The following is a 22,646-nucleotide window of genomic DNA, read 5'->3' as shown; positions in this document are numbered from 1 at the left end:
TGTTCCTACACTAGAGATTATTCTTTATTTGGTTACAACTAGGATGTGATGAATGTTTTAACACAGACATAAAACTGGTCCCAAACAGAAAAATTTAATTATATAAGAAAATTATATAGGAAAAATTATAGGTGAAAAATTTAATGATTATACCTCTCTACATGTGGAGCTGATCCTTTGTTATTATTATAAGCCATTATATTTTACAAAATACTGGAAGGAATTATAACCTTATATTTTTTATTGTAAAAAATTTAATGTTTAGGGAAATTCCTGGTGGTCCAGTGGTTAGGACTCCACGCTTTCACTGTCAAGGGCTGGGGCACAATCCCTGGTAGGGGAACTAAGATCCCACAAGCCACGTGGCATATGGCCAAAAAAAAAAAAAAAAAATTAATGTTTACTATTACATCAAAATGTGAAGCTTTTTCTTTGGAGTATTCAATTCAGATAAGCCCCTCTTTGAACATTCCCTAATATTTCTCTTTCCAATATGTTAAAAAAAATTACTAAAAAGTAATAATGGAAGTAATGATGGGGTAGGGGGTAAAATAACAAGGAAAAATGACTCACTAGAAATAAATTGTAGAAAATCAATGTGGATTTACAGAAGCCTGTGGCTTAAACAATTTCGGAATCAGCGATCAAATTTTAAGATATTTCTTAATAAACAGAAGTGTAAGTGACTGGTATGTCTCAAATGTGTATGTGTACTTTTGGGCTAAATATTCTTAAACTCCATATTTTGCTGGTATGAAAAGAGAGATCTGGGCATTGCTACTAAGAACCCCTCCCTGGTTTCCCCTTCACTCTAGAGACCATTACCATATTCCAGGACCTGCTGTTAATGGGCCGATATCTGAGTCGATTAAGCAGCACCAGACCCTCATCTCTCCACTGAAGGGTACACCTGCTCACGGAAGCGTTTACAAATTTGATTCTGATGTCCCACGGAGGAAGAGGCCTCACTGGTAACCAGGACAAAAAAAAGTGTGATTCAGGCTCCATAATTGGAAATTGTCTTATGTATTGACATGGGCTTACAAGGAGTTGAACAAATCTCATTTCTAAGATGCATGGCTACTAAACTCGGTGAAATAGACAAGAGAGCAGTCCCTGGCTTTTAGAAAGAAGAAAAAGTTGGATTCATTTCTAAATCATTAAAGTAATTCCCTTTAATCTACCCTCATTTTTACTAAACTACGATGAACATCAGTAATAATTTCGATTCCATTTAATTCAATGATTAAAAGAAAACCAATATGCCAAAACCCAGGAGTTCCAGTGGCTGAGAAGGTAGAGGTGTGGTTAGTGGTGATCACCTCAGAAGGAGAAGAAATATTGGTAGGAAAAGCCATAGGAAAGAGAGCAACAGAGGAATAGAAGAGAAGAATAAGAGGGAAAGAAGGTGGCTAGAGATGATCAATGTAAAGAGATGGAAGGTAGAATGGGCAGAACTTTGATAGGAAAATATAGAGTAGATACCGACGTTCAGACTCACAGTTAGCAGTATGTGTGCAAAGAGGTGCTTTGGGAAGAGAGAAGAGAGACACATAGTGTGAGGCCAGAACTTCAGGCAGGCCTGAAGCCCAGTCCTACATGGGATGTTGAGACCTTGGGAATGCCTGGGATTGGCCTCTGATTCAACTGGGCCAATTACATTTGCTCAGAAATGTGCTGGGACTGGCTCACTCTAGCTCCCAAGCTGATGAGAGGGGTGGAGGTAGGTATTCTCTGAGGAAGATGGATTGGTACAATGATACACTTTCTTTATAGGTGGCACCTGGCTGCTCTAGCCCTGCACGCCAACATGCAGCCTATCTCAGAACAATGGAGTAGCCATGGGGGTGAAAAGACATCTGAATAACCTCACATGACCCTTGCCTCAGTCAGATGGTATCACTGGCAGCCAGTGCCTTCATGGGATTTGAGGCCAGGGGGCTCTTATTTCTCCAACAGAGAGAATAATGTTCAATATCCCATTTTGAACATCTCTCTATAGCTCTAGAGACATACATCCTTTTGCTTGCATCAAAGAAACATCTATCCTTTGCCTATGCCTACTGGCCACTTTCCATGAACCACTGTCCCTTTTGAAACAATCACACATAGAACATTCAAGTGATTTAAAAAATAATATTCATGTGCTAAAGATCGACACTTACAAAAAGTGAAATAATACATACCTATGTCCAACAATGTGAATGAGGATGGGAATGAAGAAGCACTCCCAAGACTATTGATAGCAGTAACCTTGGCTGTGTAACTAGATTCAGGTGATTCAGGGGTTAGGTTAATTCCAAGGTCCAAATGATCACAATAGTGATCATTACATTGCTTCTGCAAGGTTAAATTTTTTGGTCCCTTTAACCTGTAAATGAAAGACGATTGTGTTTAGCAAGATACTTTATGTGCTGTTGCCTTCTTAGCACAAAGGAACAAAATGTTCATATATTTAAAATTCCTCACATTTTTAAGGTCAGTTTTACTACTAGGGGATACACAATGGGAATATTTGTATTCTGTGGTCATAAATAGGACCATACTTCACCCCTCTCTTTTTTTTTTGGTAGGACTGAGACTTTTTGACATTCGTATGGGTGAGTAACCATCTCTACACTGTCTGAATTCCCAAAACCCTGGCTGACATCTTAGCTCCTTAGGACAGATCCAATCATCCAAAGGATCCATGGCCACCTTGGCATTTACTGCACAGAAATGCCAGATGCTGGTAGAGACCAGAACCCTGAGCCCCACTGCCTTTTCCTTATCTCCTACTCACTTAGGCATAGCGCTACCAGCGGGATCTTTGGAGAGGATTACAGAATCAACTCCAAGGAAAAGAATCTCCCAGACTCTCTCTTTTTGTGAACTCTCAGGTCAGGCAAAGGTGCTTTAAAAAGAAACTCCTCCAAGGCAAATGGAATGCTACCACAAAAAAGAGTCTATTTATAGACTCTAAGAGTCTATACCGTGACCCTAAGAGTCCACAACTGCAGAAAAGGAAAGGGATATAATGCAGCCAGTTTAATCCTATAGAGCAGGGAAGAACGACTACAACAGGGGCCTTGGAGGCCCTGAAGAGAACTCTGAGTTAGTCACACTTTAGACGAATAAACCAGTTTTACTTGATGAACACTAGAATTTTTTTTAAAGTATCTAATTATCTAGAGGTGTTTATTGCTTCTTCTCTCTGGTAAAACTAGAACTGTTCGGTACTTCTAAATGTCATCTAAGAGAAGACCTACCAAAAAAGCTGTGAAAATACAGTCTCACTCACTGTAAAGTATAGGCAGTATACAGGTGGGTGTCTTGTCCTCTATCCCAGGTGCATCTCACGGTCCCACGTTCTCCCTTCTGTATACAAGATAAGTTTTGAGGCTGTTCTGGAACAACTTTAAAAATAAATAACAAAACCACCTATTTTAAACAGCACACAGGTGATACTTCTATTACATTGTTATTATTTGCCAACAAGATAACAATACTTCCCCTATGTCTCCTATACCCAGAGGAGCTGGGAGCTATTTCAGATCCCATGAAGTTCAAATTTGCCTCCTAGGCATGCATTTCTTCTAATAACCATGGCAATAATAGTGAATATGGATCAAACAATTATTATATGCCAAGTCCTATGCTCAGTGTTTTATGTGTGGTTTTTCTCAATTGGAAATCATAGCAGCTATATCAAGTACCTAAGACTTAGAGATGAAGTATCTTGCCCAAGATTACAAAACGATGAAGTGGCAGAATCAGGTCTCCAGCCCAGGAGTGGCTGACTTGAATCCAAGCCTTTCACCACCATATTTTACTGTTCTCCCTGACAGGTGAACGTCCAGTGCTAGCTCCATTACCCCGGTTGATGATGAGTTTACTTTTTTAGAATGAAGCCCATTCAAATATTAGAAACGTTTAAAACTGAGGGGCTTTCTTTCTCCATTGACCTGAGATTTGTTGCCAAGGCACTTTTACGCACTGGCCCTTAGTCATGCCTTCCTGGGCTGTACCACCTGAATCTAATTTCTGCAGCATCACTTGGAGCACTTAATGAACACGTATAAATTAATTCTTTATGTACACAGACATTGAGAACCTTCCATGGGCTAGGCAGTGTTAGCTGTGGAAATGCAAAGGTGAACAAGGCAGGCATGGTCCCTTCTATCATAAGGTGTGTATTTTTAAATGAAGCCATTTTATAGTCAAAGACAGAACTCAAAGCTACGAGTTTCTCAGATTTAATGGAGATAAGAGAGAATACTCTGTTACTGGGTCATCTCATTCTACCCTAATACTGAGACCCAGATGTAGACAGAGGCTTCCTTTGGGTGAGATAAAGCGAGGGTACCACCGAAGCCCTAGACACTGTCTGCTCAGAAAAAAAGAAAGCTGTAATTGATGGAATAAAAGCTTTTTTTGTCCTTAGCACACACCATAGATCTGGGGACAGTAAGTACCCACTGTGTGATCTTGTCCAGATGAGCTTCTCAGAGCTTCAGTTTCTTCATCTATAAAGTGAGTAGAACAATATGTAGCTCATAGAGGTTTGTTTAATGGAATAATAAACTCTTTCTTTTCCTAGGATAATAGACTCATATGTGTATATATAGATATACATATATACATGTATACATTTATGTATCTGTATATACAACCGCTTATGACTAATACTATGTTAACATTTCATTTTATGTACAACTTCTTGTTTATCTTGGAGGTAGTCATTGTCTTGTTTTTCCATTTGTTTAGTTTCCTTATTATTAATATAATTCTAAACTTTCAAGTCAATTATCTGAATCACTGTTCAACATACTCAGAAGCACTGAGAATTCTATTTGTTTCATCTGCTTGGAGACCAGTTTCCGGGAGCCTTGTGAACTTTCCAGTAAGATGGGTTTGCCTCTATGCCTGTACACAGCTATCTTTCTGGAACTGCCAGACCTCAGTGTCCTGGAAATTCCTTCTCTTTTTCTTTTTCCCTGTGTTGGATCTCCTGTTTCTTAGATCCAATGCTTTCTTCTTTCTTGATTTAATTACTTGTGCTGGTGGAGTATATCCTCCAGTGGTTCCCTGGGAAAGGTTGCAGGAGAGGAAATATTTTGAACATGGCTAAAAATGTCATTATTCTACCCTCACACTTGACTGATACTTTGGCTGAGTATAGACTGTGCTTAATGGGGTCTCTTTTCTTTCATTCTTATGGATTCTCAAAGAGATCATAACTTCTGGGAACTTTTAGTTTTTATTTTGGGAAACATTTTTGAATTATTTCTCTGATAATTCTTATCTGTTTTTTTCTTTCTAAAAATCCCTAGTTTCATAGGTTGGACCTTCTTCTCTAATTTTGTATTTTATCTCCTATATTTTAAAACTCTTGATCCTTTTGCTCTAATATGAGGGAAAAAAACCCCTCAGTTTACATTTCTTCCCTCCTATTGAGTTTTTCATTTCCACTTATTTTTTCTGGGGGGGGATGTTTTTTATTCTCTGAATATTTCCTTTTTATAGCATCCTATTTTTGTTCTACATGCAATATTTGCTCTTAGTTCCTAAGTGTATCAAGGATAGATTTTGTTTCTTAACATTTCTTCTCCCTGAATACATCTGTTTCTTCCACTTTGCTTCTATGCTTTGTTCCACATGTTTGTTTCAGTTTCTGTTCTCCGTGTTAGGCATTTTCCTCAGATCCTTGTTTTTTTTTTTTCTTTTATTTTTTTATTTTTGGCCACCCTGTGTGGCTTGTGGGATCTTAGTTCCCCAACCAGGGATTGAACCCAGGCCCTTGGCAGTGAGAGCGCTGAGTCCTAACCACTGGACCACCAGGGAATTCCTGGATCCTTGTATTTTTATTCATATATAGGAGGGGGAACACTACATTATAGATTGGAGCTCTGTGGGTATGTCAGTTGAGGGACATTTGTTGACTCTGGGTTTCACTCCAGGATGATCTGACTACGGTTTCTTAGGAACCTCTATTGCAAATAATTTTAGATATTTCCTCTTAGCCTGGTCTGATTTCTAGAAAAGGATTTTCTAATCTGCCAGGAGGAGGGTACAGGTCTGAAGGGAGCTATATGCCAATGTCCTTTTCATCCTTCTGTTTTTCAGTGCGTACCATCAATCTCAACTGAATGGGCTGAAACTAGCTCAGTGGCCCTCTGATACCAGGCCTCCAGGGCTATGCCAGTGTAGAAAAGCAGCAAGTAACTGGATACATGAAATTGGGAAGGGAATCTGAGAATCTGTTTTTTAAATAGATTTTTCAATTAAAATCTCCCATTTTTATCCCCACTGCTACCCTCACTCCCAGCAGTATATGGTATCACCAATTTCTGTCTGTCTGGGGTGGGAGCTTCTGCATTAAATCAGGTTGCATCTTGAAGTTTCTCACTGCCAGCTGTAGGCTAAGCCAATTATCACTGGCCCACCTGTTTTCCAGCTTCCAAAACTTTGTTGCTGTGTCTCCCCTCCCATTCCTTTTGTCCTTTACGGTTTGTGCCTCTACAAAACTTTTTTTTTTTTTTTTTTACTGCATCTTGGCTTTATTTCACAAGGAATGAAAGTAAATGCATGTGTTCAAACCAGCATCATTACCCTAACGCTTCATACAGTCTTTTGATGACCAAATGAGATAAAGTACCTGGCACTTTTGCTTAATGAAAAAGTTACTCACCCTCACCTTTACTCCTAAAAGTTTGCAGAGCATCTCATTTTAAAGACCACAGCTCTTACCCACAAATCAAGTCAACTTTCTCGGTGTGAGTTCCCTGGACCATGAAATCAAGGTGTCTACTTCAGCCCAGGACTTGGTTTGGGCAGAGACTGTCTGCCCCAGGAGAAACCAGATGTGATTCTCTTCAATACAAATATATAATAGCCGATGCTAAGGAAAGGTCAGAAATCAAAGTCTCTGAAAATTAAAATGGTTTACCATGTAATGAATTGTTATGCGTATTATGCTTATTATTTTTAAAAGCCCTACTTACTAGGTGAAATAAAAGGTCTTAGAAAAACAGCTTTCAGAAATATCAACAGCTAAACATATATTGAAAACAACTAAGCAAGGATCCATTGCCTTTCATTTATTTCCTTGATTGTCCAAATAGTTTGTGGCCCAATCCTCTGAGGTTAGGTAGAGCACTGGTTGTTTAGTTACCGCACAATTTGGATGAGCTCCAGGCAGCAGAGCAGCACAAGCCCAGGAAGGGGCCAGAAAGAGAAGGCTTAAAGGCCATTTACCCATTCCCAGTTCTGAAGAACCAGTCAACTTTATGACAGGCCCACTCAGAGTATGCAATGGCACTATGGGCTACTGCTTATCACAAAAAAGAAAATGGGCTGCTCAATCCCTCACTAGATAGGTTTAAGCTTACTACACTGGGTTAAACCAACATTCATTGTGTCTTTTCTTGGAATGACTAGCCATACTCAGAAAAAGGTGTTGCTTCCAGTCAGTTCTTCACCTCAAAGGTGCTAAACTTGTTCAAAGAGCAGCCATTTGATAGTGTGGTTACCACCTGAGTATGCTGCACAAGCAACATCCCAGCAGTGTCACCCAACTGAGCTGCACTGGGCAGATACCCCTCACTATCTCCCTAGATCTCCTGATGTTGCAAACTGTCACAGATGTATCCACAACCTCTGGATGGAAAAGTAAACAAATGAGGGCTTCCCTGGTGGCACAGTGGTTGCAAGTCCGCCTGCCGATGCAGGGGACGCGGGTTCGTGCCCCGGTCCGGGAAGATCCCACATGCCGCGGAGCGGCTGGGCCCATGAACCATGGCCGCTGAGCCTGCGCGTCCGGAGCCTGTGCTCCGCGACGGGAGAGGCCACAACAGTGAGAGGCCCGCGTACCGCAAAAAAAAAAAAAAAAAGTAAACAAATGAAAAGGGGTTACATCACTCTCATGCACCTAAGCAAAGATAGGAAATGGAATGGAATGGCTTAAGGACATCTGCAAAGATACTGACTTTCAAGGCCATTGTTAGCCCCCTAAATAAGAAGAAAACACCTGCAGCACTGTGGACACCTGGAACTGACATCACAGGGCTGAGAATGTCTGATACCAATATGGTATGATGGTCTGTAAGATTGTGAATTACCTGGATGAAATATTCAGGTGTTCTGAGGACAAGGGAGGTGAGGACTAATGGTGTTTTTAAGAAAAAATTTTCATTTTGTCTGTAACCAATGCTTATACTTCCTTTCAAGAGAAACAGGCTCAGCACTTAGCATGCTGCACACATGAAGAAAAGAGTAAAACCGATGGACCTGCAACCCTAGCGCTCATCACTTAAGTGCCTCCTATGTGACCGGTACTAGGTTAAGCACTTTGCATACAAGGTGTCATCTAATCACTACAACCATCTTATGAGGTAGGTGTTAGTATCTTCATCACACAGATGGAGAAACTGAGACTCAGAGAATTGAAATTGTCTAAGAGCCCACTGCTAGTGGCAGTGTTGAGATTCAAAGCCCAGGTACCTTTTACTACACCACAGGCTATCAGAGCTGAGAGTACATGACCCATAAGTGGTGTGAACAGGAGCCCCTGATCTGGAAGAGGAGTACGGGACCTAGTTTATGCCTCCGTGCCCACAAATGATCTGCTTAGACGTTTGCTTGGTGTTCTGCTCAATGCTTGTGGCTGACCTCCAGGAAGACCGCCTGGTACCAACCACCTTCTTATAGGTCACAGAGAAGAGGTCCCTAGAAGAGGGAAAGAGACTCTTTCCATCCTGAAGAGTCTCACTGAGCTCTATGTCACTCTCTTTATGAGAGGGACCCCGTCCTCGCATCTTGGTCAGTCAGCCTACTGCAGCAATTCCTCCCACTCTTCTTATGCCTCTCACCTGCCCCTTCGGAGCTTCCCTGGATCCACAGAGGCACAGAGTGCCGTGGGATCGCTCAGGGCCTATGTATGCTCACTGGCTTGCTGGGCTGGGCCTTAGAGGCTGCAGGCTGCAGGCTGCAGGAAGGTGTGCTGTTGGCTCACCCTGTGCACTGTGGCTCAGGCTGCAGACGCCAACTCTGACATCTTAGTTCTTTCTCCCCACGGCTGCGTGGAGGAGCCCACACACAGTGCAAGCAAGCAGTGCGGGGGAGTTGGTGCTCTGTGGGTGAACTCTGACCGATGGCAGACTGTTAACTCTTTCACGTGTCACTCTATTTCTATATGTTCTTTCTGGGGATGTCGCTACTGACCAAGAAACCAGCTGTATCTTCTGTTGATGCCAAGGCCAGCTCAGTCACTTAACCACCTCGTGTTTGCTCTGCTCCTTTCCTAGTTCATTCCCTCACTCTTGCTTCTCTAGAACTGTACAACTCCCCTCCCCCCATGAAGTCTTAGCATGTCAGTTTTGTCTCAGGCAGTTTTCTAGAAAACCCAGGAAAAGATACTAAGTATGACGATAGTTCTCTCAACTTCTGCTAAGTCTGATAACCAGTGGTCAGGAGTGAGGTGGATGGAAGAACTATTTTTTGTGCATTAAGTCAGAGAGAGGAAAAGTGCTCAGCCTTGGGTATCAGCCTGGGCTGCATAAGTCAAAAGAGACATCTCTCTTCTTTTTAGGGGGCAGTGGCTTTGAACAATTCTCATAAGTAAGAAGGAATGAAGACTCAGCTGTGGAGAGCCATTTTCCTGCCATTGGAGGCCACGGGCAATAGGTAAATGGTCTTAATGGCCAAAAAGAGGAGCGAAAGAGAGAGGGGAGGAGAGGGGTGGAAAAGAGAGAAGAGAAGGAAGAGGAGACTTACTAAATGTGATCCCAGTTCTATTGATTTCTGGACTTCTTACATTGAGGTGCTCATGTTACTATCAAGATTAAATGTATCCAGGACTTCCCTGGTGGTGCAGTGGTTAAGAATCTGCCTGCCAATGCAGGGGACACAGGTTCGAGCCCTGGTCCGGGAAGATCCCACATGCCGCGGAGCAACTAAGCCCGTGTGCGACAACTACTGAGCCCATGTGCCACAATTACTGAAGCCCACGTGCCTAGAGCCTGTGCTCCACAACAAGAGTAGCCACCGCAATGAGAAGCCCGCACATCGCAACGAAGAGTAGCCCCCGGTCGCTACAACTAGAGAAAGACTGCGTGCAGCAACAAAGACCCAATGCGGCCATAAATAAATAAATTTATATTTAAAAAAAGATTAAATATATCCTTGTGGTGGGAGAAGAAAGAACACTGTCTCCTACTTGGATTTCTGCTTAATCATGACAAATACAAGAAGATCACCAATTTTTAGGAATTCAGGATGGAATGCTCACCACCAACGGAGATCTCTGCCCCACATATTCGAATCTCATCATTACTGCTACAGGCCAGTTTGCAGACAAACAGGGTTGTACCCAGGGGAAGACCTGTGACTTGCGAGCTGAGGGAATGACCATGCTGAAAATAGATTCTTCTGTCAAACTTGTAGAGGATTAACTTGTTAAAACTGGAGAATTGCAAGCAGCCTTGTTTGGTCTTCAAAGAGCACGAAATGTTGACAGCTGACCCAAGTGAAATTACATGGGAAGGCTGCACAGTCACATCCCCTCTCTTGCACACATCTGCAATAGACACAAATGCAAAAGACATAAGATGGCATATAAGAAACCCATTGCAAGATGGAGGGTTTGTGTAATTCCCCAAAGCTGGATAAAACTAACCCTGTCAAATGATGGAAATATACATAAGCTACATTGCTCTGGCTGTATTGGTGAAGCACAATGAGGAGAGAAGGCAAACATATTGAAGGCTAACTGTATTTGAATTAAAATGTACATCCTTCTCAAAACAGTAATACTATAACCAGAACTATAAATAGGAAAGTGGTGAGAAAATAGGGTTGGAAGAACATTCAGGAGCACAGTTCTAGGAAAAACCAATCTCTCTTATATGCAAATTATTCACCAGACTACTAAAAATCACTTCCCAGAATAAATCACATTTGTTTCCATCCCCACTTATGATTTATAACACTTACTTCAATACTCATACCAAAATGATGAACAAGCTATTAGAAATGTTTAAAAGGCTATTACAAATGTTAAAGGGAAGATTTGGGAATAATTCCCTCTCTTGCTATATTAGAGGTCTAAAGTATGTGTAATCTATTATTTTATAACAAAGAGAAAATATTTAGGGGCTCTGTATGTGTAGTTTGCATCAAGGATGGAAATCAAGTCTTACCATGGTATTCCTTCAAGATGTAAGACCCTAGGTAGGATGAACCATTGCCCAATACAGCTAATACGAAATCACATGAATGTATTCTTCTTTTAAAAAGAGTTCTCCATATTATTTTCTATATGCCAGGTCCCACAATAAACTCTTAAAGAGAGGTCATTCTTACTCTCCAGGAGGTTTTGTATATGTAGATACGACAACTAATCAGAAATTAGCAGTTTTGGGTAGTACTCACTACTGCTGATGAAAAAAAGAAAAAAACCCTCAGAATTATAGACTCACCTTGAATTTTTAGATGTGATATAAAGCCTCCACTGAAAGCCTTTTTTGGTAATTATCAGATTGCTTGGATCAACTACCATAAACAAATTGGTAAAAAAGTTATTCAAATCAAATAAAGGAAATACTGAATTCTGAAAAGTTTCCATTTTTATTTTCAGAACTAAGTCTCTTTCTCTCTCTAATCTTACTTATATTTTTGTTTTCTGTTTCTTTGATCCTAAGGGGCCAGAAAGTAAAAAATAAGATGCCAATAAAAACAGCAAAGAAAATGCCAGCCATTATTTTTTTAGCAGAGCTGAACCATCCATGAATACCCTCTGTTAAAATGCACTATAATGTAAAACATTCATTCATGATGCCTAGCTTGATACCTAGTCATTTTGTTAAGAGGAAAGATATCATTGGACTCTTAATCATTAGTATTAATGAAATAAAATACATATTAGTAACAGACATAGAACCAGACTTATCCACTTAAACTTGACAGAAGATTGACTACAAAAGACCAACTACCAGAACATTTACCACAAATGCATATTTCATCTATAACTGAGAATTTAAACCAAAAATCCCTCCACAGATTAGATTACAGAAATATCTTACCTATTTTTGCTTTAACTAACAGCCACACGATGATAAAAATAAGTGCCAATGGGCACCCGTTAACTGTATGTACCATGGACAGCCAACTCTGGAATACACCTCTGTATTTTTCCTTGTAAAAGAACACAAATTCATTCATGTTAAATACATTCACAAAATACCAGAACCAATACTATTCAGAGGGCTTAAAATGCCCCTTTAATTTTCTTCACGTTGTTAAGATTTTTTTTTTTTTAATGAAGTTTACCTTTAAAACTAGTAAACTGAAAATCTTAGCCACCTCTAACCCCCATGTCCTTTAAGCTTCTTGGGGTCAGCAAAGGGTGGGGGAAGAGATCTGGCCTTTGGAGTCCTTTAGAACTGGTTTAAATACTTTTGAGACTATTGGGCAAGTTACTTAACCTTCTGAGCTTCAGTCTCACACAAAACTTTTTTCTTCCAAACAGGGCTGCATCATCATAGTCAAACGCAGTAGTATTAAATTCCAAGAGTAGTGAGAATTTCTTTCTTTTTTTTTAATTTTTAAAATTTAAAGTCTTTTACTGAATTTGTTACAATATTGCTTCTGTTTTATGTTTTGGTTTTTTGGCTGCAAGGCATGTGGGATCTTAGCTCCCTGACCAGAGATGGAACCCACACCCCCTGCTTTGGAAGGTGAAGTCTTAGCCACTGGACCACCAGGGAAGCTCCAGTAGTGAGAATTTCTGATCTAGTTATGTGCTTCTGGAAGTAACAGGAGATTAAAAAGTGGCTCATAGGCCCGTAAGCCATGGCCGCTGAGCCTGCGCATCCGGAGCCTGTGCTCCGCAACGGGAGAGGCCACAGCGGTGAGAGGCCCACGTACCCCCCCCACACACACACAAATAATAATAATAATTAAAAAAAAGTGGCTCATAACCACACACACCCCGCCCCCCCCCCCCCCACCAAGAATTTAGTAAAAGATTGATCTCTTTGGCAGTAAGAAAAGAATTCCAAGGGTTCTTAGGGGGCTGTTTGGGTTTTCTATAGAAGTTCAATTTTGTTTGTTTGCTTGTTAATTCATTATTTATTTATTTTACTGAGTATTTTTACCTTGAATGATTTGGAAAACGCAAGCTGGTGATTTCTGTTTGTTTCCAAGTTTAAACTTAAGGAATGGCTTTAGCAAATCCCTAAATTCTATTAAAGGTGGGCCAGAAATTCACGAAGCAGGCTGAAAAGCTGTGTGATGTTGGGCCACTGGCAACCAGCCAATGCAAATGTTCACCTCACATTCCCATACCTAGAAATGGGCCAGAACGTACTGGAGAGCCTCAGAAAAATTCACTTATTCATTCAACAGTGATGGCTACCTTTCATCTGCCAGGCACCGTGTTAAGTGCTAGAGATACAACAGTCCTGCCCTAGTGGGCTTCTAGAAAGTGTCCACTTGTTCTTTCCTTTTTTGCGGTACACAGGCCTCTCACTGTTGTGGCCTCCCCCGTTGCGGAGCACAGGCTCCAGACACGCAGGCTCAGCGGCCATGGCTCACGGGCCCAGCCACTCCGCGGCATGTGGGATCTTCCTGGAGGGCACGAACCTGCGTCCCCTGCATCGGCAGGCGGACTCTCAGCCACTGCGCCACCAGGGAAGCCCCACCTGCTCTTTTGACTCCTCTGCCTCTAACCCAATCATCACTCAGGGTAGCCCCCAGATAATATCAGCATCTTTTCAATAGTCTTTGCTGGTGGCTCTTCCTCCTCCTCCTGACTGTTAAGTCTTGGAGGACCTCAGTGTACTCAAGACATTTTTGTCTCTATTTCTAGTCTCTCCCGAGGGATCTCCTCTGGTCACCTGGCTCTAGAAACCATCTGTATGCTAAAGACTCTCCGATGCTTATCTTCAACTCAGACATTGCTCTGAGCTCTAGTCTCATACGTATGTCTCCTTGGCATCACTTCTTGGACATCTAAGAGGCTGCTCAATATTAACATATTCAAATTGAATTTTTGGTCTCCCTTCTCCAAACTGGTTCTTCCTCCAGCCTTTTCTACCTCCGTGAATAATATTTTTATCCCCTGAATTGCTCAAAAACCTAGACGTCATCCTCGATTCCACCCTCTCTCTCATGCCCCACAGCCAAACCATCACTAAGTCCTGTCAATTTTATCTCCTGAATACATCACAGATCAGTCCACTTCTCTCCATTTCTACCATCCTCACCCCAGTCCAAACCACTGTCCTCTCTCCCCTAGATGACTGCAGTAGCTCCTTAATGTGCCTCTCCATCCATCTTTGCCCCTTTCTAAGTCATTTTCACATAGCTGACTACCTTTTAAAAACATACATCAGATTATGTTACCTGCTTCATATCACCTCTATTTAAAACCCGTCAACAGGGCTTCCCTGGTGGTGTAGTGGTTGAGAGTCCGCCTGCTGATGCAGGGGACACGGGTTCGTGCCCCGGTCCGGGAAGATCCCACATGCCGCGGAGCGGCTGGGACCGTGAGCCATGGCTGCTGAGCCTGCGCGTCCGGAGCCTGTGCTCTGCAACGGGAGAGGCCACAACAGCGAGAGGCCCGCGTACCGCAAAAAAAACAAACAAACAAAAAAACATCAACAGGTCCCCATTGCTGTTAGAAAAAAAATCCCAAGTCCTTACCATACATGAGTCTCTCAGCCACTGCATGGCTTCATGTCTCCTATCTTGCCACCATCATTTGCTCTACGTTTTTGCCTTGCCAGCTCTGCTTCATTCACACTGGCCTTCAGACTGTTCCTTGAACAAGACATGCCCTTTGCTGCTCCGGGGACTCTGCGCTTTTCATTTCCTCTGCTAGAATCCTCTTCCCCTGGCTCTTCTTAGTGGCTGACTGGCTTACATCTCTCAGACCTCAGATCATGTGTCACTTCCTCAGAGAGCCCCTCCCTGACCACTCAGCCAAAGTGGTCTTGGCCATCTCCTTTCTACTCATCACCTTATTTACTTCATGATACAATCTGTAACTATCTTGTTTATTTGATTGTCTTATTTGTCATCTGTCTTTGTGCTAGAGTTTAAGCCACCATGAGAGCAGGAACTCTGACTGTCTTGCTCACTGCCGTATGCGAGCACTTGGCATTGGGAAAGAGTACTCAATATGTCTTTATTGAATGAGAGAAGGGAATGGAGGGGCTATAGACAATTCCCTATAAACGTCCCTGTGGTAGGCAGCATAATGGCCCACCAAAGATGTCCATGCCCTAATCCCCAGACCTGTGAATATATTATGTTGTACGACAAAGGGACTTTGGAGATGTGACTAAAGTTAGGGACCTTGAGGGGAGGAGGTTATCCTGGACACCCAGATGGGCCCGATCTAATTATGCGAGTCCCTAAAAGTGGGTGAGGGAGGCAGAAGGGTCGGTCAGACAGCTGTAGAGCGAGGACTGTGCAGCTGCCTTTGAAGATGGAGGGAGGGGGTTATGGGCCAAGGAAGGTGGTGCCTCTGAAATCTGGAGATGACCCTCAGCTCACAGATACTGTAAAATGTATTCTCTGGGTCTTGGTTTAAAATGTTTGAGAAACACTGATCTAAATTGAAATCCAACAGTTTTGCTCTCTCTAAATCATGAAGGCCCAAGTCATGGCACACAATGGCTTCTGTGAGCTAATTCCTGTCTTCATTACCAGCCACATCCACCACTGTTGACACTGTTGTCCAGTAACACTGAGCTGCACATCCCATGCCAATACATGCTTCTGTGTCTTTGTTCATGCTATTCTCTTACATTTCCACTGTTCTTAGACTGGCTAAGTCTTTTTTTTTTAGTGAATGGTATTTTTTTTTAATTTATTTAATTTATTTTTGGCTGTGTTGGGTCTTTGTTGCTGTATCCGGGCTTTTCGCTAGTTGAGGCGAGCAGGGACAACTCTTTGCTGCGGTGCACAGGCTTCTCACTGCGGTGGCTTCTCTTGTTGCAGAGCACGGGCTCTAGGAGCACAGGCTCTAGAGCACAGCCTCAGTAGTTGTGGCGCACGGGCTTAGTTGCTCCGCGGCATGTGGGATCTTCCCGGACCAGGGCTTGAACCCATGTCCCCTGCACTGGCAGGCGGATTCTTAACCACTGCGCCACCAGGGAAGCCCCAGATTGGCTAAGTCTTACTCATCCATCCCAACTCAGCTCAGGCACCTTCTATTCAGTCATTTATTCAACAAATATATATTTAGCCATTGCTATGTGCCAAGGACTTGGGAGAGAGTGGAGAAAAAGACAGACAAGGTTTTAGGTCTCATGGAACCAACATTCTGGAGAAGGTAGACAAAAGACAAATAAATAACAAACAAATACCTTCAGATAATGACGAAAGAATAAGAGAGGCTAAGGGGAGAGAGAACCCGAGGAGGAGAGAAGCCAGTCAATGAAGGTGTTTCTAGGAGGTGAAACTTGAGCTGAGATTGGCACAGGCCAGACAAAGACTCAAAAAGACTTCCTGACAGAATAAAGGTTGAGTGCAAAGCCTGGAGGCAAAGGAACAAGCTTGCTGTGGTTGAGGCATAGAAATAAGGTCAGGGTAGCTGGGGAAAGTGACTCTGGGGAGAATGGTATGAAATGAAATTTGAGAAGAAGGTAGGAGCCAGATGTACCATGGGCTTGTTTGCCATGGAAGAGAGCCTGGATTTTACTCTCCAATCTATGGGAAACCATTGGTATATCATTAGAGGGTTTATTTATTTATTTAGCTGGGTTTTAACTAGGGTATCACAAGATATGAATTACATTAAACACACACACAAATACAAAAGCAAACAAACAGAAAAACTAGTCTTGGCTCTGTGTATGGAGGCTGGAGTAGAAGCAAGCAGACCAGTTAGGAAGCACCTGGGGAGGCCCAGGTAGGAAGTGATGGTGATGTGGACCACAATGATAGCAGCAGAGATGGAAAGAAGTAGCCAGATCTTAGCCTTATTGATGTCTTCAGGTAGACTGAAGCCTCCTACTAGTATCTTCATAGCATCCTGGCATCCTCCTATCTTAGCACCTGTTGTATTAAATAGGACTAATTTCTTCTGGTATCGGCTTGTCTCCTCCATTAGCTTGCAAGTTCCTCATGGGCAGAGGCCACAATCCGTGGCACATAAAAGGCATGTGCTGAACTGAATAAAATTTAAATGGTTTTTCTGTTTTTTACTTCTGGTTTAGTTTAATATAACTACAATACGTTAAAAGTACATTAAATCTTATTCTGCTACATGGTGTTCGACATCATTAATAAGTCTTTTTTTATTGTAGCTACCTTAGTTTAGTTTAAAATTCGTTAGTTTTCATTAAGCCTTGGAATATTCTGGCATAAAGGAAATTATGGATTGAATTAGAAGATAACTGAATGAACAGATATATAGGGATTAAATAGGTTTCTGCTTCTTAACTGCAAAGGGTATCTACAGGGTATCTTTCAATGTGCCTTGCAACTTATGAAGCAATAACATTCTCCAAATATTCAACAGTAAAACATTACTTGGTTATTATAAGAATTTTAAAAATGTATATATCTGAAATATGTACATATATGATAGATATATACACACACCTATATATGAAATAGGCAAAATAGAGGATAAATTTGAGTTTATATAGTACATTGATTCAAACACAAACATGCTCATTTCCTCTGAATGACCAGATAAAATAGCTGCTTCATTTATAAGAAACTCAGAACCCCAAAGACCTTCAAGTAAATGAGGTATCTTCCAATAAAATGAAACCTCCTATCAACTGTAAACATCCTTCATACAGCCTGCCTGGAGGGTCAATATTAAAACTACAACTCTGTCTTGAATCAGAAAATCAAAAAGTGTGCTATGTCACTGACTCATCACTCAAGTGGTGACAATTTCCAGACAGTGAAAACAACATCTCAATGAGGGGGGCGGGGACCAGCCAGAAATAAAGCAACTGGCAGGAGGGCAGAGACAATTCCCCCTCAGTGAGCCTCTCTTTCCCCACTGCTCCAAGAAGCACAAAATAAAGAGCTAAAATCATATTTGACTAGGCTAGGAAAAACCCTTACCACAGGTGGTAATTTCATGTAGGCTAGAACTCTTCCTACTTCCACATCACTTTTCTTCTGTAGCACCATAGTAAGCTCAAGGGGCAGCATGGTATTGTGGAAAAGAAAAAGGCTAGTGAATCTCAGTTCTACTGTGTGCTGTTAACTGTCAGGGGGCCATTTCCTCATTCATGCAATGAGTTCAGGAATACCTACCTAGACAAAGTTACTAGGAGGATGAATATGCCAGTGTCATGGACCCATGAGAATACCTAGCACAGGGTAGGCACTCCACTGAGGCTAGCTCCCATTTTCCCTTCTGGGTCCAGCTTTTGTATCTCTTTTCTAAATCGTTTACGACTTTCAACGTATTGGAATTGTATGTTTTGTTAGACTAGGTAAAAGGTCATATGTTAGGCAGTCTTAGCCCTGGCTATCAAAGAATTTAATAACTCAGAGGAGGAAGGAACCTCAAAGGTTAGCCAATAATTACCATGTCCTACTGCTCCTTTCCTCTCCCAAAAGCTGACATTTGAGTCTGGGCCACCAGAGAACAACCAAGTGATTGTTCTGAATGTGCATTAAGGCTGTCTGCCTTATAAATACATGCCGTTAATTACCCAGTTGACGCAATGAGGCAGGGTACAAAATCATTCTCTTCTGCCAGCAAAGCTACTGACAGACATATCTTACTGGTGGCAGATCAGGGACAACACTTTGGAGGTCATGTATTCTACATTCCTCATTTTTTTTTTTTTTTTTTTGCGGTACGCGGGCCTCTCACTGTTGTGGCCTCTCCCGTCGCTGAGCACAGGCTCCGGACGCGCAGGCTCAGCGGCCATATGCCATATGCCACATATGGCATATGGCCATATGGCCCATATGGCCCATATCCCATATGCCATATGGCCCATATGGCCCATATCCCATATGCCACAGGCCCAGCCGCTCCGTGGCATATGGGATCTTCCCGGACCGGGGCACGAATCTCTGTCCCCTGCGTCGGCAGGTGGACTCCCAACCACTGCGCCACCCGGGAAGCCCTACATTCCTCATTTTATATACAGATAAACTGAGCCCTAGAGAAAACAAGGGACTTGCCAAAGGTCCAAAGGTCACATTAATAGCAGAATCCAGATCAGAACGGAGGTGTCCCAATTTCTAATCCAAGATTACTTCTAGCAGGTAAGATTGCTTCTGACCAGTTGCAACTATAGCAGCATGAAACTAGAAATAACGCTAATATTAACACTGCCCTTAATACTAATGCTACAGTTTGTTGATCTTTTATTATGTTTGATGTACATTACATACAATCTTTATGATACCCATCTAGTAAAGCACTTACAATGACTAATGCTTTAGTTTTCAGAAGGTTGAATCACCCACCTCCCTCAAAAGAAGATCAAACAATAAAACCCAGTGTACATACAATATGTAACCATCTCTAATGATCTATTCCACTCTGAGGATGGAAGAGGAAAATCAGGTCCACCAAGTAGCTAACTTGCAACTCAGCCACTGGAGCCAACTTCTCTTCCCCATACCTTTCCATGGGCTATGTCATGAAAAAGAAGAGTTTCCTGACCAAAGCATCATCTCCTTTTTGCTTCTGAGTCTACCATTTGTTGAAAAATCGAACAAGCCATAACACGGACAAACCCTGGCCTGCCAGCCTCAGATCATCAAATCACCCCCTTCATAATGTCATGTCAGATGGCTTAAAGGGGAAGGAAAGTAACCACATCAACCCCTTCTGCTTTTTCTTCTCTCTAGCCAACAGTTCCAACCCCCATTACATGAGCCGAATTGGACGCACACCTGTTTTCCTTTCTTATGCAGCTGCTGAGGCTCTCTTGAACCTTCTCTCATCTCACTGGTTAGCATTTGTAGTCCTAATTTTACCCATTTACAGGAACTTTCTTCTCTTGCTTGAATTCAGGAGACTTCTGAAGTTTGGGTCCCTCTCTCTCTCTTTTTTTAAATTTTAGGGTGTTTTCTCCTTTCCCGCTTTATGACCTCTTTATAATTTTTCTTAACAAAGATCCCCTTATGCTTTTTTCCCCTTCTTTCCTGTTTTTCTGGAATGTTCTGTCAGACCTATTCGTCTCTATTTCCAATTCAGATATATCACCCTGGACATAATATACTGGCTCCTGAAATGTTGTGTGTAAACAAATTACATTTAAAATGCATTAGGGAATCTTATCAGGCCCCAACCCCAGAATCATGTGTACTGTGAACTGTCTTATAAATTGAACAAGCATTCCTACAATAGAGCAATAAACAGGAAATAAAGAAAGAAGAAATAAGAGGTGGATGGAGTCTTGAAGAAACAAGGTACTTTCAGATCAGTTGGTGTTATTTGCTATGTTTTTTCTTTCTTCGATTAGCTTCACAAGGCTACAATTTTCATGGCACTTGTTCAATTAAGTTTCAACAATCCAATCTTCTCTAATTTCACTCTCTGCATCTTTCAATAGCTATAAATAAAATAAGCCATCTCTTGGGCTTCCCTGGTGGCGCAGTGGTTGAGAGTCCGCCTGCCGATGCACGGGACACGGGTTCGTGCCCCGGTCTGGGAAGATCCCACATGCCGCGGAGCAGCTGGGCCCGTGAGCCATGGCCACTGAGCCTGCGCGTCCAGAGCCTGTGCTCCGCAACGGGAGAGGCCACAACAGTGAGAGGCCCGCGTACCGCAAAAAAAATAAAAAAATAAAAAATAAGCCATCTCTTACTGAAAAGGATGATGTACTGGAAAGAGCCTGGTATTTAGGGCCAGAGGATCATCCTGGGGCCAGGTGTCATCCTGGTTTCTCCACTTCTACCTGTGTCATCATAGTAACATCATCACAAGTAACTCTGAAAAATGGCAATCCACATTTATTGAGAAAATTAGATCTCTTTCACTAACTTTTCTTCCTTAGTTTATTGGAAAGGTCTCTCCTTTGACACATTTAACCTTGAAGTCTCTATTCGTGGACAATGGCATGGGAGTGGCAGGTTTATCCTTGAGTCTTGTAAAATCCTGGCAAGTTTTGTAGCTTCAACCCCTGAGTCTTTTCTTAGTGCTATAAGGCATTAAAAATATTAAAGCACATTACAATTACTTTGTTTTAAGAGTCTTCTCGGAATTTCACAACTATCCTAATATAATTGGAGGCACCCTGGGTCTAGGCGGCAAAGACTAATGATCACCATGCTACAATATTCCTCAAGGTTTCTTCTATAAACTAAAAATTCAACCGAAATCTCGACACTAATAATCCCATATCTCAGCACCTCTGCCTGTTTTACTTAATATTTTCCTTTTACTGCAAAAGGGATGTAAATTAAGATTCTAATCTTAATAATCTTTTATAGGCATTTACTTAGCAATTTATCACAATGCAGAGCATGTGACTGAGTTGTTAACATTTGGTCTTCTACTAAATAAAGTAACTATTGGTATCTCTATTCTGCAGGTGGAGAGATCTGCAAGTTGATCACGCTAATACAGAAAAACCAGAAGTAAATTCAGAATTAGCTAAATTAGAACTACCTTCCATGCTTGAGTTTCCTCAATTGTAAAATAAAAATAAAGATAGCACCAAACTGACGGGATTATTGTGGGAGTTAAATGAGAAGCTCTTAGCAAAGTGCCTGGTATATAGAAAGAGCTCAATAAATACTATCATCCATTATTATTATTTTAAGAAAAAAGATAATATCATTTACTTATCAAGGACATTGTTAGAATTAAGCTAGACAGTCTTGCTTTTTGACCTCTCTCTTGGCCCATTCATCTGGCTCATCACTGAAGAATTAATTTGATTAAAACTAGATCCCATACCTCCTTCATAAAAGGTGACTTCATGCCACTTATAATTTATGACATACTAAGTGTTCTCATAATTATTGTCTTCCTAAACAGTTTTAACTTTTTTGAGGACAGGAACTGAGACTTACGTTTCTTTATATTACAATGACCAGCACAATGTCTTGAACATAACAGATGTTCAATACGTATTTATACTTTAAAAACACATTGTTACCATTAGCAAAGAACACCACCATGTTCCAAGAACAAAGGAAATTGGACAAAGCTTCTTTGGGATTTGGGTTTCTTTCCAGATTAGCCTGCACAAATGTACATGCAGAAGTTGAGAGCAGTGCTGTGAGTGTAATTGCAAAGATGACAAATAATTGGCCAAAGAACAAAGCAGGTACAATTAAAAAAAAAAAAAGTCCACAATTGAGAAATGATGTACATCTACTGTACTTATAGGATTCTTCTCCCATAAAAATCTCACATCTGTTTTAGAATTTTTTCCACACTAGAACTCATTCTAATGTAAGAAAGATTCAAAGCTTGCCAAAATTTGGGAATTTATGTAAGCATCATGACAGTCAAGAAACATGATACATGATAAAAGAATGCTGCAAACTCTTTTAGAGCCTTTTGTGCCCAAGAAAGTGACAGTAATGAATTGAGAATTTCACATTAAAATGGAGGGAAAGAGTATCAGCTCTCAGCCACTAAGGTCCTTTCAGTTATATGCTGGACAGAGAAACAGTGCACTGTACCATTCCTTGTTAATGGGAACCAGAATCTA

The 22,646-nt window shown here is 41.5% G+C and overlaps 1 protein-coding gene across 1 annotated transcript in view; it reads right to left on the bottom strand.

Moving 5' to 3' along the window:
* The window catches only part of IL12RB2 (interleukin 12 receptor subunit beta 2), an 82,444-nt gene that overhangs the window by 58,784 nt on the left and 1,014 nt on the right, over positions 1-22,646 (bottom strand). Inside the window, exons 2-6 of the mRNA XM_067726518.1 lie at positions 12,060-12,171; positions 10,268-10,555; positions 3,281-3,395; positions 2,187-2,371; positions 826-968 (exon numbers count right to left, since the gene is read on the bottom strand). Of these exons, the coding sequence (XP_067582619.1) occupies positions 826-968; positions 2,187-2,371; positions 3,281-3,395; positions 10,268-10,555; positions 12,060-12,135 (807 nt within the window). The 5' untranslated portion in view covers positions 12,136-12,171. The remainder of the gene's footprint in view (positions 1-825; positions 969-2,186; positions 2,372-3,280; positions 3,396-10,267; positions 10,556-12,059; positions 12,172-22,646) is intronic.

The sequence above is a fragment of the Pseudorca crassidens genome, chromosome 2 (genome assembly GCF_039906515.1).
Source record: "Pseudorca crassidens isolate mPseCra1 chromosome 2, mPseCra1.hap1, whole genome shotgun sequence".
Classification (NCBI taxonomy): domain Eukaryota; kingdom Metazoa; phylum Chordata; class Mammalia; order Artiodactyla; family Delphinidae; genus Pseudorca; species Pseudorca crassidens.
The sequence above is the reverse complement of the archived record's forward strand: the minus strand, read 5'-3'. Positions and strand labels throughout refer to the sequence as shown.